The sequence below is a fragment of the Medicago truncatula genome, chromosome 1, assembly GCF_003473485.1.
Source record: "Medicago truncatula cultivar Jemalong A17 chromosome 1, MtrunA17r5.0-ANR, whole genome shotgun sequence".
Classification (NCBI taxonomy): domain Eukaryota; kingdom Viridiplantae; phylum Streptophyta; class Magnoliopsida; order Fabales; family Fabaceae; genus Medicago; species Medicago truncatula.
Window position 1 is genome coordinate 1,034,992 of NC_053042.1, and position 22,722 is coordinate 1,057,713.

Here is a 22,722-nt window from a genome sequence, read left to right on the forward strand (position 1 = left end):
TACACGACGTTATATTAATATAAGTTTGAGAGCTAACTCGAGATATGGCTACTCATATTAATTTAAAGCTCTTCAAAAAAAGATGCTGCACTTTCAAAAAAAAAAAGATGTTGCTCATCCTATTCCTGTGAAATACTCCTATGATGCAAGTTTGTATTATTTTTAAGGTTTAATTGCACTTTTCCCCCTATAGTTTGTCAATTGTGCGATTTTGCATCCCATAGTTTTAAACGAGCGATTTTGCCCCCTATAGTTTTCTCCTTTCTGATTTTATGGTCTCCATGACATTTAGTGTTAATGTGTCTGTTTTTTATCAATTAATGTGTGCCACGTGTGTAATTCCATTTTTTAAAAAATAAAAAAAATGGTATTTTTCAGATACCAAAGGGTGGAAACAATGTGATTTTTTTCTCTCAAAATCTGAAAAATACCATTTTTTATTTTTTAAAAAATGGAATTACACACGTGGCACACATTAATTGATAAAAAAAACAGACGCATCAGCACTAAATGTCATGGGGACCATAAAATCAGAAAGGGGGAAAACTATAGGGGGCAAAATCGCTCGTTTAAAACTATGGGTTGCAAAATCGCACAATTGGCAATCTATAGGGGGAAAAGTGCAATTAAGCCTATTTTTAAATTCAGATTTAATAATGCACTTCAGGTTGGGTCAAGGCATATATATTGGTAAAGGGATCCAATGGTTTAATTTCCATTAATTGATCATGAGATTATACGTTCGTGTTTCTCACGTATTCAACATCAATACTAGTACTTAAAAGTTTTAACGTTTCACAAAGTTAGATATTGCTTTTAAATACCCATAATCTCATGAATGTGTTCATAGGCGTGTGTAACAAATCAGTTTGGTTTATATTTTCTGTCAAAAATATCCAAAGAACGAATTTAGAAGTACTGCATTATGATTATAGTACCTTTGAGTTTTCAACTTACATAGAGTTATGAAAATAAATATATAAGACAAAAAGCATAAAAACCATTAAAGAAAATTAGCACATTAATCTAACTTATATTAATGTAAATCAAGACACTAATGTAAGCATAGAAATAGATACTATACTAATGTTTTAATTTTAATAAGACCCTAAAATATAAAATAACCAGCAATATTGCCTAGGAGTTCCCATTACCAATCTCTTTCCTCAAGTCAAGCTTTTTGTCTTCTGCATCTTCTGCCTCCTCCTCTAGTGAATCCTCTTCACTAGTCCCCTTTTCTTTCTCAACCTTCATCTCTGCTTCTTTCTTAGCTTTCATCTCAGCCTCTTCCTTAGAGGTTCTAAGTGCTTGGATCAAAGCCTCTCCAATGATGCCTCAACATCTTCATAGCTACCTTAGGCATCAAGTTTTCAGCAACATCAGCCTGAGTTATGTTGGTCTCTTCCAACAAGCATCGAACCGTCTTGAACAAAGGATGAGATTCAATACTCAGATAACTCATTGCTAGCATTTTGAATCCATCAAAACCACAATAAGACAACTCAATATGCATGCATGTCCATTCGTCCACGACGAATCAAAGCTTGATCAAGTTTCCTTAACTCAATGTTAGATCTAACAATTTCCTTAACTCAATGTCATAAATATCATACTTCAAAAAAATTAGAAATGGCAGTAACTAGTGATGATTTTCCTGTTCCTGGAGGACCATAGAACAAATAGCCTATCTTCCAAGGCTTACCAATTTTTGCATAATACTCTTTAGCCTTACTGAATGTAACAAGATCATCAACAATCTATTTCTTCTTTTAGGATTCATTGCAATTGTTTCAAAGAAGATGGATGTTCAAATATAACATGACTCCATTTACCTCTCCATTGAAACGAAAAAAAAAAGTGAAACATAATCTTAATAAACATGGACAAATGTTGTTTAATTGTAGTTTTAGCGCAAGTGTATTAGTAAATATTGGATATAACTTTACGACACATTTGTGACAACTTTTTAAAAAAATTCTTTCTCATATTCACATTATATTCTTACACTATTTTTCACTTTCTTTTTCCATTGTTTTTGACCAGTAAAAAAAAAAAGATTGCAATTTGTCCTAAGAGTTATCACAAAATGAGTGGACAAATATCATTACTCAATCATAATGGACTTAGTAATCTCAATAAACATATTGGTTTGATTTCTTTTAATTTCACTTTGACTTTTTGATTGTTTTAATAACAAATATTAGTATAGTAAATGATAACTTTAGTCCATGACTTTGCACCTCGTTGCCACAAAGGTCCATGACTCGGGATTAAATACAAAGTAGTCTCTGAATGTGCACTTCTGTTATCAGTTTAGTCTATAGCAAAAACTTTTGTTAATTGATGAGGTGACAATTACTTTATGCTGACAAGGTACACAAGGTGTCACATGGACTAAAGTGAAAGTAGAAAATAGTTACTTTGATCCTTGAACCGAAAATCAATATCCCTAAATCTAATATAATTCCTTTTTTTATTCAAAATCAAATCTTCCATTAAACTCTTTAGACCTTCAACTTGGATTTTTATAATATTGTGAATTGTATGGCTAGGCTTCTATTTAGTATTACTAGTGTTGTTAATTCTGATTGGATTGTACACCTTTGGGTTATGCTTGAGACTTAGGTTCCCACTTTGGATTCTCTTGATTGTACTGGATCCTAATGTTTTTACTTTGCATTCTATTGGAATATTCAATCTTCTTTTCTCTCAGATAATTAAGTTTATTTAATGTTTAATGGAAGTTTGATTTTGAAAAAAGAGATAATTAAATGAGATCGAGGGATTTAGAGTTTTGAGGATTAAATTCGGGATTTAGAGATTTAAGATTTAATTTGGGATATTGATTTCGATTCAAGGATCAAAATGACTTTTTTTTACTTTCATTTTAGTCCATGTGACACCTCACGCACATTGATATCACAAAACATTTTCCACCTCATCAGTTAACAAAATTTTTTAACGTTAGAGACTAAACTGATAACGGAAGTACACATTCATAGACTAATTTTTATTTAATTATGAGTCAGAAATCTTTAAACTAGCGAGTTGGAAAGTCAAAGATTAAAATGAAAATTTACTCAATATTCGTAATTAGTTATTTTTTTTAAACTATTAGTAATTAGTTTTTAAATTAAATTTTTTCACCGTTTGAATTTGAACCTAAAATCCACGGTTATTTCATAACACAAATAGTTGAATTACCTCGGACTACTTTTATCATTGTACTCAGTTTTATTTATAAAAAAAAACTATTTAGATTGATTGAATAATTGTTGTTATTATTGTCATTATTGTTCTTGTTATTGTTATTATTGTCGTTATTGTTCTTGTTATTAGAGAAACAAAACACAATCAACCATACGGTCTTCTTTTGTGTTATTTATGTGTTGAAAAGCTTAGATATCAAATATTGACTTAGGATGAATGGATTTTTGCACTTCATGTGTTCCCTTTTAGGTGTTTGATAATTGTCTTAAGTGATGTCATGTGATACTTCTACCATTAAGCAACACAACAACCCATCATCCGAAATAAAATAATTTAGATTTGAGCTGGTCATATTTTTATCCAACCTTATTAAATGAATCAGCCAAAAAAAAACCCTAAACCCTAAAATGAATGCTTTGATCAATGATACTGCTGCCAAATAACAAATGATTGATAATAAAAAACCTTAGATAATTACTCAGCTTGATAAAGGCTTAAGATGGATGCTTGGTGGATTTTCCGAATCCACAATTAAAGGTGAAATTTGTTCTTAAATTTCCTTTTTATTATTTTCTAAAACTGACTTTATGTTTGATTTTTAGATCTAGAATTTCAAATTTCTTTCCTTCATGAAATATATGGAGATGCTGGAGTTGCGCTACATGGTTCAATGCTATAATACACTGTAGACTTGATTTGACTGAAATTTTTAATTTTATTATTGGATTCTTTACAGAACTTTTCGGACAAATGACATTTTTATTACTGTGAACAGAGCCACATATTTTGCTCTGTTGATAGCTCAGATTAGGAGACGAAGAAAAAAGCTTAACATGAAATTGAACAGTTTTAACCCATTGACATTTGAGGCAATGGTTGGTCATCATATTGTAAGTTAAAATTTGTTTTCTTTAGTATAATAAACTAAATAATTTCCAAAATTGGTTCAATATGACAAAGGGTCTCAAAGTCAACTATAGGATTACAAATTACATGTTACCTACTCAATATGTAATGAAATTGTGGAAAGTAGAGACTGATTTGCCACCTCTGCATGTAAATCTAGTTTTTAGCTCTTATAATTTGCATGAAAATACAGCCATACAAGAATCGATTCAGATATTTACACGAGTTAGCGCAATAATTTATCTATGTGTCCATCTTCTCGCTTGTAATAAAAATGATAATAATAACAATGATAACAATAATGATTATAACGATATTAACAACAATGATAATAACAATGACAAGATTAATTATAACAACACAACAACGACTACAACAATAACAAAAACTTCAACAATAATAACATTAACAATAATAACAACAATGACAATCATGATGATGATAACAACAACAACAACAACAATAAGAACAAAATAACAACAAAAATAATAATCAAACTGATGAGTCAATGAGTCCAAAATTATGAGATGTGTAGGAATTAAAGTCACAATCACATGAATTGATTCTTGATTGTGTGATGAGGAAATTGATTTTGATAGAATTGAATATGTAGAATTGACTTTGGTCAAAAATGAATTTTGTTTCAATACAAGTGACTTGAAAATCAATTTTAGAGACCAAATCAATTATATTCAACAACAACAACATACATTTTGACATGTTTGGTTCCTCTAGAGTATAATTGATTGTGTCTTAAGAATTGATTCTAATTGAAGTTAGAAAATGTAGTTTTTAATTCTAGAATTGATATTCACACTTAAATTTTGTGTGTGTTTGGATGGATAGCACAAAATCAGAATGACCCTCCGTGATTTTGCATAAGCTACACAATGTGGTTGTTGAAAAATCACATGTTTAACATGAATGTATCAAAACATGAAGTTTTGATCTTTCTTTGTTATCTAATGTGTGTTCTTGATGTTTTATTAAGACATGATCTAAGTATAACTTAATCAAGAATCATTAATCAAACTATCTTAAAGATAAATACTATCAGAGTTCATAATGTTCATAGAAGAGTTCAAAAAATTCACTTTTCCACTAAATATGAAGCTCAAAATGTTCAACCTAAAACATTCACCGCACTTGCGAAAGACATGGACTAAACACACACATGCATTAAAAGAACAAATCATTGGATAAAACACATTAGAAGAAAGTGTGGTTAAGATTCATTATTTATGAATGACAAAGAAGCAATGAAGTAAATGAACATTCATTTTCTCTCATAAAGAATGATCATCTTAAACACATCTCTTTTGATGTTCATTTTGACTTTGTATGCATGAAATAGTTTCTTAACTTAAATTAACAGGAAGAATTAGCTGGGATCATATAGTAACAGGAGGATATTTACTGAGAGCACAATAATATATATTAATAGGAGAACAATATTCTATCACAAATATGTTAAATTTTAATGATACATTTTGCATTGGAAAATCTGAACGTACCTGGAGTGTTAGCACTGCATTAGACTTGACAATTTGTTTATCTTTGAGTTGCACACACTCTGGTGGTATTACCACATCTTGTTCGTGCAAAGCAAAAACCCGTGCCACTTTATCTGTGATCGGGTTCAGAAGGTGAAAACCACAGTTGATGGTTTTTCTGTACTTTCCTAGACGTTCAACTATGTAGGCGTGATCTTCTTTAACGACGTGAAAGCCGAAGTTAAGCAGCAGTCGAATGTGATGATTATTGCATAGGATATAAAACACTTGTGTGCGTAATATTGCCTAACATGAAATTTACTAACACATGTGATTGAATGTAGGTGTTACATAGGTGGGTTGGATCTGGGTTTCATGAAGAGGAGCTCAACTGTATGCACTGAATTGGTCGGTTGTCCAATGGTACTGTGATGCATATACGGTCAAACAGAGCAACAAGAAATTGAAGAAGACATCTTTTTAGAACTACTACCTTAATCTCGGTGTCGCTTTGGTTGTTTTGATGGCAAACATCAATGAGCTAGCAAACTTGTATGCCATCCGTGTACCTGCATTGCATTATTTTGTTATAGAAATAGTTTATACATAAGTGTTTATGATATAAGCTGAAAATTATGTTGTTTATCCAAACAGAGCCAAACTTATCAGCTATAAGCTGATTCATATCATTATAAGCCTAACTGCTCAAGTCCAATCCAAAGGACTAATTTAGAAGACATGTTTTTGCAACAATTTCTGAGGGCCCGTTTGAATTGGCTTATTTTTAAGCTTATGCAAATAAATAAGCTTTTACGTATTATTCATAAGCTTGTCTAGGTAGTTAATGAAAAAACTACTTATGAAGATACAATTTTTGATAGTGAGAACTTATGAATTAACATCAAAGCTCATTTATTTGAGTAAGCTATTTTTCATAAGCAGAAAAATATGCCAGAGTTGTAATCTGAAAAGCCAGAACAAATCAGATGTTCAAAATGAAACTACAGCGTGTTTGAAGTCATACGCTAAGAATCCCCAATGGTTAATTGCAGTAACTTACAAGTATGCGTTAACTTGACGACACGACATCTTGGATAAACTCAATTCTCAAAGGAATTAAGAGTATCATCTTCCTCAACACTTTCTATCCTTTGTGATAATCTCAATGTCACCTTTCTTACTCAATATTATATATGAAACACATCTCTATTGACGTTCATTTTGACTTTGATCTAGTCCAGTGGCGGAGCTACGTTGCCAACTCTGCAAGCACGTATCCTCACTTTCATTTTGCTTTTCTCCATACCACATGCATACACATAAATATAATTTTCTTTCCACCAATTGCTTCGGTTCCTAATTCTTTTCTAGCATAAAGTGTTATAACTTTATAAGGTATAATGATACTATAACAATATGTATTTACCCATTAAAGCGATTTATTTTATTCACTAAAAAAGCCATTCATTTATCTGTGAGTCCGTATTGTTTGTGTTAATTTACTTTTAAAGAGAACATGCCATAAAAATATTACATTTTTTCGTGTGTTAACCTTCTGTTTTTCAAAAGAAATGGAACTTGATAATCGGGAGTTCGGTTGTGACGTAAGGATAGTTTGATAAAATATTGTTCCACCAAAAAATCAAACTCAAAATCTCTCAAACAATTCATCTTTGATGAAACTTATTTTAGCTCTTGATCGCAATTGCTTGATTTATTATATGTTTTTTTTATATATTTTAGGTAGTCCTTCAAAAAAAATTAGGTGATGCATTTTTTGAAATACTTACTTCACTTTCTTAATTTTGGGACGTCCACTAAAAAGTTCCCAAAAAATAATGATAACATTTTTTTTATAATAGTAATTATAACATTTACATAACACATTAAAAAAAAATTAAAATTACATGTAAATATTGCCTCCACTACTTCAATTTCCTGCCTCCGCCACTGATCTATTCTAACAAGAAAAATTCAAAATTAAATATCATGTACGTTCAGTATGAATTCTTTATAAGTATCTTCCTCGTGAGTACTCCTATGCTCATTGCGACAATTTAAATATAAATAATACGTGATATAAAATAGAATGACCATACAAATGGGATAAAGTCGTTGAATGATTTTACATTATGTTGTCAGGGCCGGTCCAAAACTAATGTAACCTCAATTAACATTGCATAACTTCCAACAATTCTCTTCAAAAAAAAAAAAAAAACTTCCAACAATTGATGACACATCACCTCTACTTATTCACCAAATTTTCATCAAATGAAGTATAACATTGTTGTTTAATTAATAGACGTCTCACAAAATCTCCACATCACTATCTACAAATAATTGTTGTAGTATCGGTATTCGATACAAACCATTACCTAATTTATGTCTGATACATCCCGATACGTACTAGGAGAGTATTCAGTGATTAAAATTTATTTTAAATAAAATATCTTATACGTTTTACATACACCAGAGAAATATTTTCTTAAAAAAATAAGAAAATAAAAAAAAAACATTATAATTAAAACATTACGTGACAGGCACGTGACATATATTAGAATAATGACAAGTTAGCTATGAAATGGGAGAGATGTTATAATATGAAAGACATGTGACATATATTATCACTCTTTGGATGGTTTGATAGACTCAAAGGCGCCGTCAAACCCTAAGGCAGTCGCAACAACCCAAATGACAAACAAACAAGAACCTGTTTCGAAAAAGGTGCAAAAGACAATTAAGGATGCGCCTTTTCTATGGGCATCTGCATTTTTAACTGATGCAAAAATAAAAGGTAAATGGAATTTAGTTAAATGATTGTGTTTTTTTATTTGTTTTTTATTTTACAATAAGACAATACCTTAATATGCAATTTTCCATATTGTCTTTCCTACTTTCTCTTTAAATTCAATGCCTTATCGTTACTTTTAATTATTATTTGCTAAAAATTCTCATGTTATTAATCCACAGAAGTCGAACACTATGGGTGTGTTTGTTTCAAGTTTATCAAATTTATTCCAAAGTATTTAGGAAAAATATGTTTGATTAACTTTATAATATTCTTAGGAACCATAAAAATATGGATTATAATAGGTAACTATTTATGAATTTATTCTCACCCTTTTTCTTGGTAAAATTTTTCTATTCCCAGGAACATTTTATATCCGGGAATAAAATTTAGTAAACTTGTAACAAACCTAGACATATATATTCATATCATTTTATTCTCGGGAATCAACAAATATAACTTGAAACAAACACACCCGTGTAAAACCCTTGTATATTGGAGGTTGTTGTTGGTAGTAACACTATGAGTAAAAGATTAAATTATTTTCGCAAATTAAGTTGAACAAATATCTACTGATTTATATAAATCGATTATATTGGCAAAGATTTGGCATAAAAGAAAAAGATTTAATAGAAACATTACATTAATTTTGACAAAAAAAAAATTACATTAATAATGTTAACTTTCATCAAATATCTTTAAACAATTAACAATATTAATAATCTAATTTCTTTTTTTTTATATAATTACCACGATGTTACGTGAACCGTGCGAAAACACATGACTTTTACTATTGAAGAACAAACAAGAGAAAGCAATTTACGAGAGGTAGCCTGATACAATCCTAGACTGGACAGCGGGGAAGCTAACAAATTCAACCATAAGTGGTAGGATTGTTAAAATTAAATGTTTTATTATTAAATTTATCTTATTATTTAGTTTACAAACTCTTTATTTTCTAGATCCCGAGAATCAAAACGCAATAAGCCATACAATTTTAGTAGTATACGAAGTGAAGCTACATGGATGGACGATAATAATTGCAGTTGTATAGTGATTAATATTTTTATTTTTTGCAAAGCACAAAATTTTACGGTAATATTTAATTAAAGTGATTTTGACTGAAATATGAATAATTTATTGTTGTCTACAAAGTGAGATAACAACCAACATCAAGTCCTATAGTTTGAACCCTTGGATATTGGAAACCATTGTTGGTCGTAACTTTAACACCCCGTTTTCCCAACGCGAAAATTTCATTTATTTAATCAGAGTAATTCACCTAAACGGAATGTCACATTCTTTTCTTAAAATCATAAACTGTATAAATAACTATTTATCCTTTAAAATTCAATAACTAAAAAGTCTTTAATACTTCGCAGCGGAAATTATTCAATAATCAAAACAGTCTTTGGCACTAAAGCCTCTTTACAATTATGTCATAAAAATCCATTCTAAAAACATAGTCATAACTCTTCAGAAACAATACGTAAGAAATAGAAAGCAATAACAAATTCTCATCCCGTTACGTATCAGAGCACCTAAAGACACTTGAGCCACCACTCCTACTAATCATTAATACCTGCAAGTTACTCATACGAAGAGCAACATTTTCAAGCAGAAGGGGTGAGATTTCACAAAACAATAATATCAAGCATATAATTCAATAATTATATTTAACAACACAAATAACTTCATCTATTAGTAATAATTCTTCATGTAATAATTCTTAATAACTCAACCAACTTCTAATTATCATTTAACACATATTAATCAAATCGTAACAAACATAGATCATCACATCATAGTCATAGTTCATATATAGCATAACAACATCTTAATCCTAATTCATATACAACATAACAACATCATTAATTCATAATAATAATTATTCATCAAACATCTCATTATCAATTCATTAATAAAAGACAACTTATCAATTTAACATAAACATCATCAAGTACACTTAACAACTCATAGATATCATCATGTAATCATCATCACTAATAACTTTAAAACAACACAATATAATCATCTCTTATTAATAGTAATAATTATCTACATCATAACATAAACATCTTCTTATAATAATATAACAACAACGTAACATGATATTCACTTAATAATAATAATAATTATATATACATCATCTCGTCATAATATAATAATATAACAACAACATAGCATGATATTCACTTAATAATAATAATAATTATATATACATCATCTCTTCATAATATAATAATATAACAACAACATATTCATCTTTTTATGAAAATATAATCAACACACACTAACACCAAAATCAACATCATAAATCTTCAACATAAACATCTTAAACAATATCATCTTAAACATCATAGCATCTTTGATAAACAATTACCAAGTAATCACAACATTCGATCATCATCAATAACATAACATAATATTCACTTAATAATATTAATCATATATAGAACAACATATTCATCACTTAATAGTAACAATTATACACAACATCATAACAACTTAACAATATCATAATCATTATCTTAAACAACATAGCAACGTAACAATATCATAATCAATATCTTAAACAACGTAGCAACATAACAGTATCATAATCAACATGTTAAACAACATAGCAACATAACAATATCATAATCAATATCTTAAACAACGTAGCAACATAACAGTATCATAATCAACATGTTAAACAACATAGCAATATTTTAGTCAACATCATATAATTCACATCATAAACATCGTATAATCTTCATAGGTACTTCTTTAACAACACATGGGTAGAAGACAACTCGACAACTCATAGATGATAATTCATCGACAACTTAACAACTCATGGATGATAATTCATCAACAACGACCTTGACTCGACAAATGCGACAATGCAACTTAGACACTTATATGCATGTGGTACCAATCGTCATCATAAGTATTAATATACTTTTATCGTGCGGAGGACAAAGCTCCTAAAACGTGCGGACGACAAAGCTCCTAATCGTGGTGAGGACAAAGCTCAATGAAATGCTATGCATGTACTCTTAACAACAAAACACCGTAATCATCGTAATCAACATATCATCATGCATCCAATAATTCGGAGCTAAACGTCATCATTTCATAATATATATATATAGACATCATGCACTTAGTTAAATAACAGCAGTAGCACAGTCAAATCACACAACAATAGAGAGATATCAATATATCAATTGCAATTCACAACATAACAATATTAATGTGAAGCATCAACAACTTAAACATCAAACATCTTCCACATAAGGCATATAAATATTTCACATAACCAACAACAGCAACATAGGCGACACATAAACATCTCAGGATATAACAATATCAAATGATAATCAACAACAACTCATGTAACTTAGTTAAATAACAATAGCAGCATAATCAGATTATATCAGCAGCTTAATACCAATTCATTTTCAACAACTTCCTGATCATTCAATAATAATTCAAGTAATGCAATCAATCAATAAATCACATTATAAACACTTACCATTTCAATATAGCTTCACAATTCACAATCATTATCTTTAATAGGTCACACTATGTACCTAAAGTTCCATTCCTAATCCATTCAAACGACTCAGGTCTCAAATTCCTCAAAAGCACTCAATTCTGGATGTGCTCGCGAGGCGAGAGTTCTTACTCGCCATGGCGAGTACCACTCATCTCCCAAACTAGTGTTGTTCTGGGTTCAATCTGATCCTACATTCAATCCTAATCAATACTAGGTATGTTCAGGCGCTCTAAGGCATCCAAGGTCCAACTAAAAAGGTCGAAACACAAAATATGACATGCTCTCTGCCTGAGCTCGCGAGGCGAGGAAGGGTTGTTCGCCGTGGCGAGCGATGCCAGAAACGCTCGCGAGGCGAAAGGAAAGGACTCGCGAGGCGAGCGATGAAGATCATCACTCGCGAGGAGAGGTTCATAGCTCGCCGTGGCAAGCGATGAATGTCGCTACGGCCAGGCTTCCTATTTTCACAAAAACTCGACGATTCACATGGTTCTAAGCTTGTTCTTGATTCCAAAGTTCGTCCTAAACATTATCTAAGGTCTAGGAACACTTTCTACATCAATTAAACCAATTCTCACCGTTTGATCATCAATTCTAAGGTTTTGACCTAGTTTTCGTTTTCTCCAATTCAATCCTTTCTCAAGGTTTTAAGCCTAATTTCGATTCCTTAATTCATCTTAATCATTATCTAAGGTCTAAGGACAGTTTCTACATCTTTTTAACAAGTTTCCACCGTTTATTCATCAATTCTATCAATTTGACCTAATTTCCGATTCTTCTTAAACTCATCCTAATCATGTTAAACTTAACCATTGATTCACATACTTAATAGAATTGCAAAGTTAGTCTCACCCTTACCTTATAATCAGGAAATCGCAGCCCCTCTAGGTCTCTCCCTCTTCTCTTGGCTTTTCTCCCTTTTCTCCAAAAGCAGTCGTACGTACATTATGTTTTTCTAAACTAGGTCTCTCCTATTTATATAAATCTTTAACCTACTTATTTTTCTCTTAAATCCAAATATTAATATTCTATTCTAATATATACATATATATAAAATATTTCTATAACAAATGACATATATACATTTCTAAACCAAATAACATATATTATATTTTTAAATCAAATAGCATATATATATTTCTAAATCAAATAACATATATAACATATATCATAACAAAATATCACTCATCAAAATAAATCATATAAATCACACAAATCATATAAGTATATTCTAAACTCATTTAAAATAATCAAATAATTAGAGAGGGCGTTACAGTAACACTGCGAGTAAAAAAAGATTAAATTATTTTCGCAAATTAAGTTAAACAAATATCTACTAATTTACAATTATAGTGAAAAAGATTGAGCATAATCTACTAATTTACATAAATCAATTAACTTTAAATTTTACGCAAATCAATACATTTATAAACTATAAATATATTACCTATAATATTTTTGAAAAACTAAACCTGCACAACGCACAAGCTCATATATCTAGTTTGTAATTAAAATTAAAAACAAGAAACGGAAACATATAACAGAAGCGGAAACCAAACATGCCCTTATATTTAGAGCTGATTGTAAATTACAATGCCTAACACCTTTCCTCATTCTTCTGGCGGCGTTATTATTAAGGTGCCGTTTAATTTGGGAAAGGAGATTTTTTTCCCACCATGGGAAAGTTTTTTTGGATCATTAGATTATGCAAGGAACATAATATTATTATGGTCTGTCAGTACCAGAAATAACCACTCATCCTCTATTATCATCTTTTTCTTCCATTCTTCCGACGCCTCTTCCATGGTCGTCGCCGCTTACAACCACCGTTTCCGTCGCCATATCTTCCTCTCTCACCTCCCTACTTGCGACGTTGGCTTCACAATTGTGGATACTTTTTACTCTATCTTCTTCACTATTTCTTATTTTTCAAAACCATGTTTGTGTTCTGTTTAACAATCGAAACTAACTACTTCTGATTTCAACTGCACATCAGGCTCATTCTTCTCCTTCTCTCCATCATCACTGCTGACCGCCATCTCTCCTCTTCCTCACGTTAGCGCCGTGACGATTCTTCCCCAAAACAAAACAAAATCAAAAACTAGAAACAATACAACCTCAAATCAATCTTTCAACAGCTAGATCTAAGACTGAAATAAAATAAAAAAAATCAGAAAGTCATTTATCAAAACAATGATGAACAAATTATCAAAAGGATCCAGAATCAAATTCTTTGGAAATAGATTTGGCAACACAAACCAGAAATAGAAAACAACAAACGCCTTTTTTGAATAATTCTGTTTGAGTTAACAAGTTGTTGATGATGGTGTTTTATGAGTTTCTAATGTTCATGGTGATGATGATTGCGTGAGAACATAGAAGAAGGAAGCAAATGCTTTTGTTTGGTGGTGGTGATGGTGGTGGTGGGTGGGGACATGGAAGAAAGAGGGGTGGAAGATTAGTTGATTCCCTGTGTAAAATTCCAGATCTTAGAGGATGAATAAAGTATGGGTGGACCATGATAAGATCAATAGACCTCATTAATCTAATGGCTAAATCTAAACTTTCCCATGGTGGAAAATAACATTCCTTTCCCAAATTAAATGACACCTATTATTAATGTTATCTCTTGTATTTTCTTGTCTAGATAATGGTCTGATATGCTAACTAATAAAATATTCAGCAGGAGCAACCAAAACTTTCAAAGAGAGGTGCCTTAACTTTTCTAAGTATTCAAGAACAGATGTGCATGTGTTGTTCTATCTCATACCTTTATTTTTCTAACGACAACAAGTCTGGTTGTTTTCATATATTAATACGGAGTCATCATTCTTTACCAAGAGCAATGATTTAAGGGTTACTGTTCTAAACCGACCAAATGCTCAAAGGTCTATTTACATAAGCCCAATACAAATTGACCCAAATTTAGCATTTGGGCAAAATTACTGGGGGGGGGGGGGGGGGGGGGGGGCTCGGAGTAACAAGGACTCGTTCAAACTCAACAGTAACGTCTCCCATTCGTTCCGCGAATCTCGCTCTGCAGTTACGATTCCCACGAATTAGTAACCGTCGAGCCCTGCCTGTGCCATACAAAGGCTCCTGAGGTACAATCAACTGGTATGCTTGTGACTTGTCATGTCCAGGGGCGGAGGCAGTGTGAAACATGGTGTGGCATATGCCACACCAGTTTCTAATCTTTTTTTTTTTTATATCCATAATTCATAAAAGGCCTGGCATGGGGAGAAGAAAATTAAAAGGCCTGCCATAATTCATTGATTGTGAATTGTTTTTTCATCTTCTCCAATTTTTTCATCTTGTTTCATCTCCTCTTCTCCTCCTCTTCTCATTCATTCTACTCTCCTCTTCTCAAAATTCACAATTCACAATCAATGAATCAAATATCTTTTTACAACAAACAAACAAACCTCTCCTTCCACTCTCATCGGTCAACAACATAATTTTCTCTCTTCACTCAAGTCTAAGCCAAGGTAAGTGAAATAGTCAATTGATTCTCTACTTTCTCATTCATTCTACAATTGTTTTTTTAGGGTTTTAGAATTGTGAATTGGGGATTTGGGGTTTTTTTTAGGGTTTGAATTGGGGTTTTAAAATTCTGCAATGAATGAATTTAAGCAACTTTAGGGTGATGTGAACTATGATTTCAACCTGTATGTGCAAGTTTAACAATTCATCATTTTCGTTGTTTATTTTGCTACTGCCGGTGCCGAGTTTTATGGCTTTGTTTGTTTTGTTTTATTAATAATACAAGTTAAAAATTGCTTGTTTATGATAATTGATTAATTATTGTACAATGGTGTTTATAAATTATAGGATGAAGAAATTCTTCCTTGTGTTGTCTAGAGACAAAGCTAGTTCTTCAACTACGGATATTGCTCCCAACTCGACCAATGAGGGTGTTAAAGTTGTTGATTATAAATTGTTGGAAACGGATCCAGGAATTAGGCCTCCAATTTCAAGCTATCATCCTGACATCCAAGATGAGGTACGTAAAGCTTACTTGAAAATTCGTCGTCATCAACCTCCTAGCAACTTTGTTTATCCTTGGTCTGATTTTCGTGGAACAAGACGTCGATTTAACAAGAATTGGTTTAATTTGTATGATTGGCTTGAATATAGTGAATCTAAGAACCTAGCATTTTGTTTGCCATGTTTTTTGTTTAAAAATGTGTCTAATTATGGTGGGGATCACTTTGTCGGAGATGGTTTTGGTGATTGGAAGAATCCCCGAAAATTGGCTAATCATGCTACTTCCAATAAATCTCATGTTGATTGTGTGCATATGGGTTATGCTCTCATGAACCCAAACCAAAGTATTAAGGCTGCATTTGTTAATCAAACTAAGCAAATGAATGTTGAATATTGTGTCCGTGTTAAGACATCCCTTTTAGCTACTAAGTATCTTTTGAGGTGTGGATTGGCATTTAGAGGAAGTGATGAGGCTGATGACTCTTTATACAAGGGGCCATTTCTTGAGTTGTTGGACACTTTAAAGGAAAACAACTCAGATGTAGCTACTATATTAGATTTTGCGCCAGGAAATAGCTTAATGACTTGCCCTAAGATTCAAAAGGATCTTGCTTCTGCTTGTGCATGTGAAATAACTCGAGAAATTGTTTGTGATATTGCGGATGATGTGTTTTGTGTTTTGATCGATGAATCTGGTGATGTTTCTGGTAGAGAACAAATGGTTGTTGTTCTTCGTTATGTTGATGGTGATGGTTTGGTAAAAGAGAGATTTCTTGGTATTACAAGTGTTAAAGAAACAAGTGCTAAGTCACTTAAAGATGCACTTGAGACGATGTTGTCTATAAATGGATTGAGTTTCTCTAGCATCAGGGGACAAGGGTATGACGGAGCTAGCAATATGCGAGGTAGATTTGGTGGTTTGAAAACTTTAATTCAAAATGAGAATCCATCTGCGCATTATGTGCATTGTTTCGCACATCAACTTCAATTGGCACTTGTTGCTTGTGCTAAGACTCACAAACCTGTTAGTGGTTTTTTCGGTAAGGTCAATATGCTTGTTAATTTCATACGAGCTTCTAACAAGAGACAAGAAATGCTCCGGGACAAACAACTAGCTCAATTTGCTAAATTGATTGAGGAGGGCGAGATAGAGACCGGTAGTGGACTGAATCAAGATTCATCAATTGCTCGAGTAGGGGACACTCGTTGGGGATCCCACTTTAGGACTCTCACTAGTTTGGTGACTTTGTATGGTGCCATTGTTGAGGTAATTGTAGAAGTGGGGAATGATCCCTCGTTTGATAAATTTGGTGAAACTGTGCTTTTGCCTGATGTGCTTCAATCATTTGATTTTATCTTCATGTTATATATGATGGTTGAGATTTTGGGAATTACAAATGATTTGAGCCTAGCACTACAAAGACGTGATCAAGATCTTTTAAATGCTATATCACTTGTTAATGATACCAAAAAACAATTACAAGAAATGAGGAATGAGGGGTGGGAAGACCTTATATCTAAGGTTGTGACAATTTGCACTAAACATGAGATTGATGTACCTGATATGGATGCACCATATATGGAAGGAATGAAACCTAGGCGAGTCCCTCCGTTTCTAGTGTTTCTAATTTGCATCATTATAAGAATGATTGTTTGTTTAGTGTTTTAGATCTGCAATTGCAAGAGCTTAATGCTAGGTTTGATGAAGAGAATACCAAACTTTTACAATGTGTTTCATGTTTGAGTCCTGCAAAGTCATTTTCTGCTTTTGATGTGAACAAATTATTGAGGATGGCTGAGCTTTATCCAAATGATTTTGTAGATGTGTCGGAAGTGGAGTTGCGCAGACAACTTCATAATTATGTTAGAAATGTTAAATCTGATCCAAAATTTTCAAAGTTGAAAGGGCTTTCGGATCTTTGTGCAATACTTGTGGAAACAAATAAGTGCAAGACATTTGCTTTGGTTTTTAAGCTTTTGAAGTTGGCTTTGCTCTTGCCGGTTGCAACTGCAAGTGTTGAACGTGTTTTTTCAGCTATGAAGATTGTGAAGAGTCATTTACGTAACAAAATGGGTGATCAATGGTTAAATGATCGGCTTGTAACTTTTATTGAAAGAGATGTTCTTTTCACAATTAGCACTGATGTTATTCTAGCTCATTCTCAACAAATGGATGGCAGACGATTTTTATTGTAATTTAACAAATGTATGATTAAATGTTTATATATTATTTTTAGTATAATTGTATTATAGTTTCTTTAAAAATTTTGCCACACTAATATGCAATGTCTAAATCCGTCGCTGGTCATCTCTTATGTGTTAGGCTGACAATATTCCCCTTTTCAAGGGAGCGGGCTGGTGATCCTTATTCAGTTATTCTTATTCCAGCTGAGCCGCCCTGGTTTTCTCGTTATCTAATATACTATTCGTTGCGGTAATCCTCAAATATGGTCACTCTTTTGTTTGTTGAGCCAATCGTTTTTTAACCGAGAATATTATTAAGCTGACGTCGCTCACGTACTGCGCATGAGGTGAGTTTGACATACGCCTCTTACCTGGTTGTTTTGGGCTAGTCTAATAATGCATTGTAGCGTCTTTGACAAAAGCGACGATGAGATCATGAACACTATCCTAGACTTTGGTGTTGGACAGACAAAATATCACATAACACCACCACTTAAGTCAATTTCACGGAATCACATGCCCTCGAGATTTTCAAAAGCTATGACAAGTGTACTACATAAAGCTGACATGTGTAAGTAAGTAACTTTTACAAAATTACCACCCTCCTTTTTCTTACAAGGAATAAAATAAAATTACCACCACCGTGATTTGGATCAAAGTACACTGTAAACGTAAAAATTGATGAATATCTTCTTCACAAATCACAAGTACAGAAGAAGAAGAAAAAGAAGACGTCGCAGTCATACTGCACCGCAAACTGCGCACTTCACACCCTATAAATCAACATCAGTACTATTCTCTCTCTCTCTCTCTCCTCACTCCTCCATGGCAGCAACAAAACCAAACTCCACTCTCTCTCCACCACCGTCACCCGAAACCCTAGAATTCAAATGGGGTAAAAAACGCGGCAAAGGAGGCAAAAAACGCGACACACAATTCTACGAATCATTCACTTTCGACGGTGAAGACTATTCTCTCTTCGATACCGTTTATCTTCAAAACGGAAATGAGCCGCAGTCAGAGCCGCATATCGGTAAAATCATTAAGATTTGGGAAGTTCCTAATCGTGAAAAGGCTAAGAAGGTTAAGATTCAGTGGTTTTTTCGACCTCGTGAAGTTTCCAAGTTTTTGAAGAGGATTCAGATTTATTATAATGAGCTTTTCTTTGCTACTGGTGTTGGTAATGGTCTTACCAATATCAATCCTGTGGTAATTCAATTTTTAAATTTGATTAATTATTTTAATTTAGTTATTAGATCAATGTGGTTGGTTTAGTTGAATCTATGTGAATTTAGTTGAATTTGTGTGAATTTTAATCAATTATGTTGAATCATATGAATTTTACTCAATTATGTTGCTAGTGTTACTCAATTAGTTGAATTGACTTTAGTTTATATGCACTGTTGGTGTACAAAAGTTTTAATTTACACGTGCATACAATGATGGGTTACCACATCTTTTGATGAGGTATGCCAAGAATGTGTTTTTAATTCGTTGATGTGGCAACCCATTATTGGATGCATGTGTAAAACATTTGTACACTGACAGTGTATATAAATTAAACTTGCAGTTGAATTATATGAATTTAACTCAATTATATGGTGAGATTTAGTTGAATTACATATTTTACTCAATTTATGTGGACTTTTACTACTTTGAAATGGGGGTCACTAAATAGGGAATTAGATTATTGTTATTTAGTTGGATTTAGTTTGGATTGATGTGAATTTTACTCGATAAAATGGTGAGAGTGTTGGAAAGAGATTGTTAGAGGGTGTGTTGCTAGCATAGTTGTGTAGGATAAGAAAAATTTATGTGGGTTTTGCTGCTTTGAAATAAGGGACGCTAAACAGGGAATTTGATCACCGTCGTTTAGTGGAGTTTAGTCAGAATCCATGTGAACTTTACTCAATTAGTGGAATTTAGCTTGAATCCACATGAATCAGAATCCATGTGAACTTTACTCAATTAGTGGAATTTAGCTTGAATCCACGCGAATTTCACTCAATTATATGATGTTGATTGGTGATCTGATTTCCTGTTTAGAGGCACTCTTTTCAAAGTACTGAAACCCACATAAATTTTACTTCTCCTACACAACAGTGCTAAGAACACACCCTCTAACAGTCTCTTTCTAATCCATGTGGATTTTTGTCAATCATATGGTGAAAGTGTTGGAAAGACATTGTTAGAGAGTTGTGTTGCTAGTGTTCCTTTGTAGGATAAATAAAATTTAGGTGAGCCGATGTCCCATCATTTTGAAATGAGTGCCGTGTGCCGCTAAATAGGGAATTAAATCACTTTCATTTAGTGGGATTTAGTTCGAATCCATGTGAATTTTACTCAATTATACTGTTTACATTGTTGAAAAGAGATTGTTAGAGAATGTGTTTCTCGTACTTCTTGGCGGTATGGTAAAAGTTGTGTGATCTCATTAACGAGTGTTTTGCTTTTGTAATAAATTCTTATTCAGTTTTGCTTGGGTTGGATTGGAACAGACCATCAGTTACAACCCTAATTGAATTGGCTATTTTTGTATGGTGTATCAGGAATCTATTGCTGGGAAATGCAATGTTGTTTGCATTTCTAAGGATGCTAGGAATCCACAACCATCAGATGAAGCAGTTCAGAATGCTGACTTTGTGTTCTATCGCTACTTTGATGTTGGGCAGCGTAAAATAGTGGAGGAGGAGGAGGTAGATGAAAAGAGTGTCGGAATTGATGGTAAGTGGGACTGATCCTAGCTAGTGTGTTTGAATATGCTGGACTATTCAGTAGTAACTTATTTTCTTTGAATTGTTGAAATCTCATGGTCTGCTTTTTTTTCCTCAAATTGTTGCAGTTAAAAAACTATTTAACAAAATGCCATAGTCAAAAGTTTGCTGCTGCTGTAAAACATTATTTATACAAGAAAGGAGTTGGTGAAGAGTGCCTTGAAAAGTAGTGAAATTGCTTTTCTGAGTAATTAAAAGAAAAAATAGCCAGTCTGTAGTTAAAAGGTAGCTGGCAAATATGTTGTTACATTAGTTACAGAAAGGAGATGTTTAATTTACTTGGAATAGTAAATAACTATGGAGGAAAACCGTCTTAGAAGACAAACTTTAGAGGTTCAATTGTGTTGTTACATTAGTTACAGAAAGGGGATGTTTAATTTACTTGAAATAATAAAAACCTATGGAGGAAAAGCCTTCTTAGATGAATAAATCTTGAAGGTTCAGTTATTTTTGCGACAAAGAGGAAGTTTTTTTGTCGGGTATACAAATTTGGTGTTTCTGATATTTATTTCTGAAATTTGGTGCCTTTGAATTATTGTAGTTTTATAGCCTGATGTGATTCGTATTGAGTTCACTTACTATCATTGTTATTATTTAAAAGAGATTGAGTATGGTTACTTATAAACAGCCATTTGAATCAACTCATAACTTCCTATAATTTAGGTTTTTTTAGATTTGTCTTTCTTTACTATTGTGATGAAGAATTTTGCTGTTATTTGTCTCTCTGGGTATTATTTCCTTGTCCAGTAAATCACGTGATATAAGTGGACACATCATCTCTGCAAATACAATATAGGCAATTTAGCCTTCAGTTTCATGTTTTTCCATAAGATGTTTACTGATGCAAACACATACCTCTTCATTCAAGTATCGTGAACTTTTGATTTGCTTTAAGTCTTCAATGACAATAATGACTCAAATTTTTATGTTGTTGGTCAAGCTTTGGTTATATTTTAAAATAAAAGCAAGACGTAAATGATAGTTATTAGCAAATAAGTTGAGGATTGTTTATTTATGTCAGATTGATGGTATACACGCGTCAAATGCTTGATACGAGTTTTGGATTTGTATCAAGGACAATAATGGCATGACTATGATGCAGGTCATGCTTTGGTTACTTTTTTGAATGAAAGCAAGAAATGATAGTTTTTTTTTTTCCGACCTAAATAAGTGATAGCTTGTTATTAGCAAATAATTGAGGACTGTTTATTTATGTCAGATTGATGGTATTTCTATACTCTCATTTGGTTCCTGCTAGGTTTTCACCTATTAAATTATGGATGTGTGGGACTCAACCCAAATTCCCTGCACTTCTGCAATCAGCCGTTGGATGAAGATTGGATAACTTGGAATCAAACTCAACAAATTGGGTTTTAAACGCGATATATAACATGGGCAATTGTATCTTTATCAAACGGCAGAGATCCGCACTGCGTTGATTCGCAATTTCAGGGAATCCATTTTCATTTTCTGTGTTCTTAGGATGACATGTTACACACTTTAATAGATTCAATGCTTTCATGTTGAAAAGCTTTTGCGTATCGACTAAATTCATATCGATGGTATATACGTTTAGTTCAAATGAATGATATGAGTTTTAGATCCATGTCAAGGACACATGACATGATATATATGATGCAGGTCAAGCTTTGAATAATATAAATAAAAGCAAGTAGTGAAAGCTTGTTATTATTGTATAAATAAACCGAGGATTGTTTATTTGTGCCAGATTGATTATATACACAGAGCTTCAAATGCTGTTCAGAAGGAGATTCAAGCTTATTTTCATCAACTTGGTAGATGTAGATTCAACAAATGATGAGTTTATCACACAAAAAA

At 32.4% G+C, this 22,722-nt stretch overlaps 2 protein-coding genes across 6 annotated transcripts; both read left to right on the forward strand.

Annotated features, from left to right (window-relative positions):
• The first annotated feature begins 15,749 nt into the window (after positions 1-15,749).
• On the forward strand, positions 15,750-18,121 carry LOC112419234 (zinc finger MYM-type protein 1-like). Its single transcript, XM_039832612.1, has 2 exons — positions 15,750-17,524; positions 17,587-18,121. The coding sequence occupies exons 1-2, from the start codon at positions 15,750-15,752 to the stop codon at positions 18,119-18,121; spliced, it is 2,310 nt and encodes a 769-aa protein (XP_039688546.1).
• Positions 18,122-18,545: 424 nt separating this feature from the next.
• On the forward strand, positions 18,546-22,722 carry LOC11433330 (protein ANTI-SILENCING 1). Of its 5 annotated transcripts, none has more exons than XM_024775203.2 (3): positions 18,546-19,318; positions 20,659-20,833; positions 21,905-22,096. In XM_024775203.2, the coding sequence occupies exons 1-3, from the start codon at positions 18,791-18,793 to the stop codon at positions 21,907-21,909; spliced, it is 708 nt and encodes a 235-aa protein (XP_024630971.1). In that variant the 5' UTR covers positions 18,546-18,790; the 3' UTR covers positions 21,910-22,096. The 5 variants fall into 5 exon arrangements, with proteins under 5 accessions (XP_024630971.1, XP_024630969.1, XP_024630970.1 ...); XM_024775201.2 differs by lacking the exon at positions 21,905-22,096 and adding an exon at positions 22,103-22,588 and having other exon boundaries at positions 18,548-19,318; XM_024775202.2 differs by lacking the exon at positions 21,905-22,096 and adding an exon at positions 22,613-22,722 and having other exon boundaries at positions 18,549-19,318.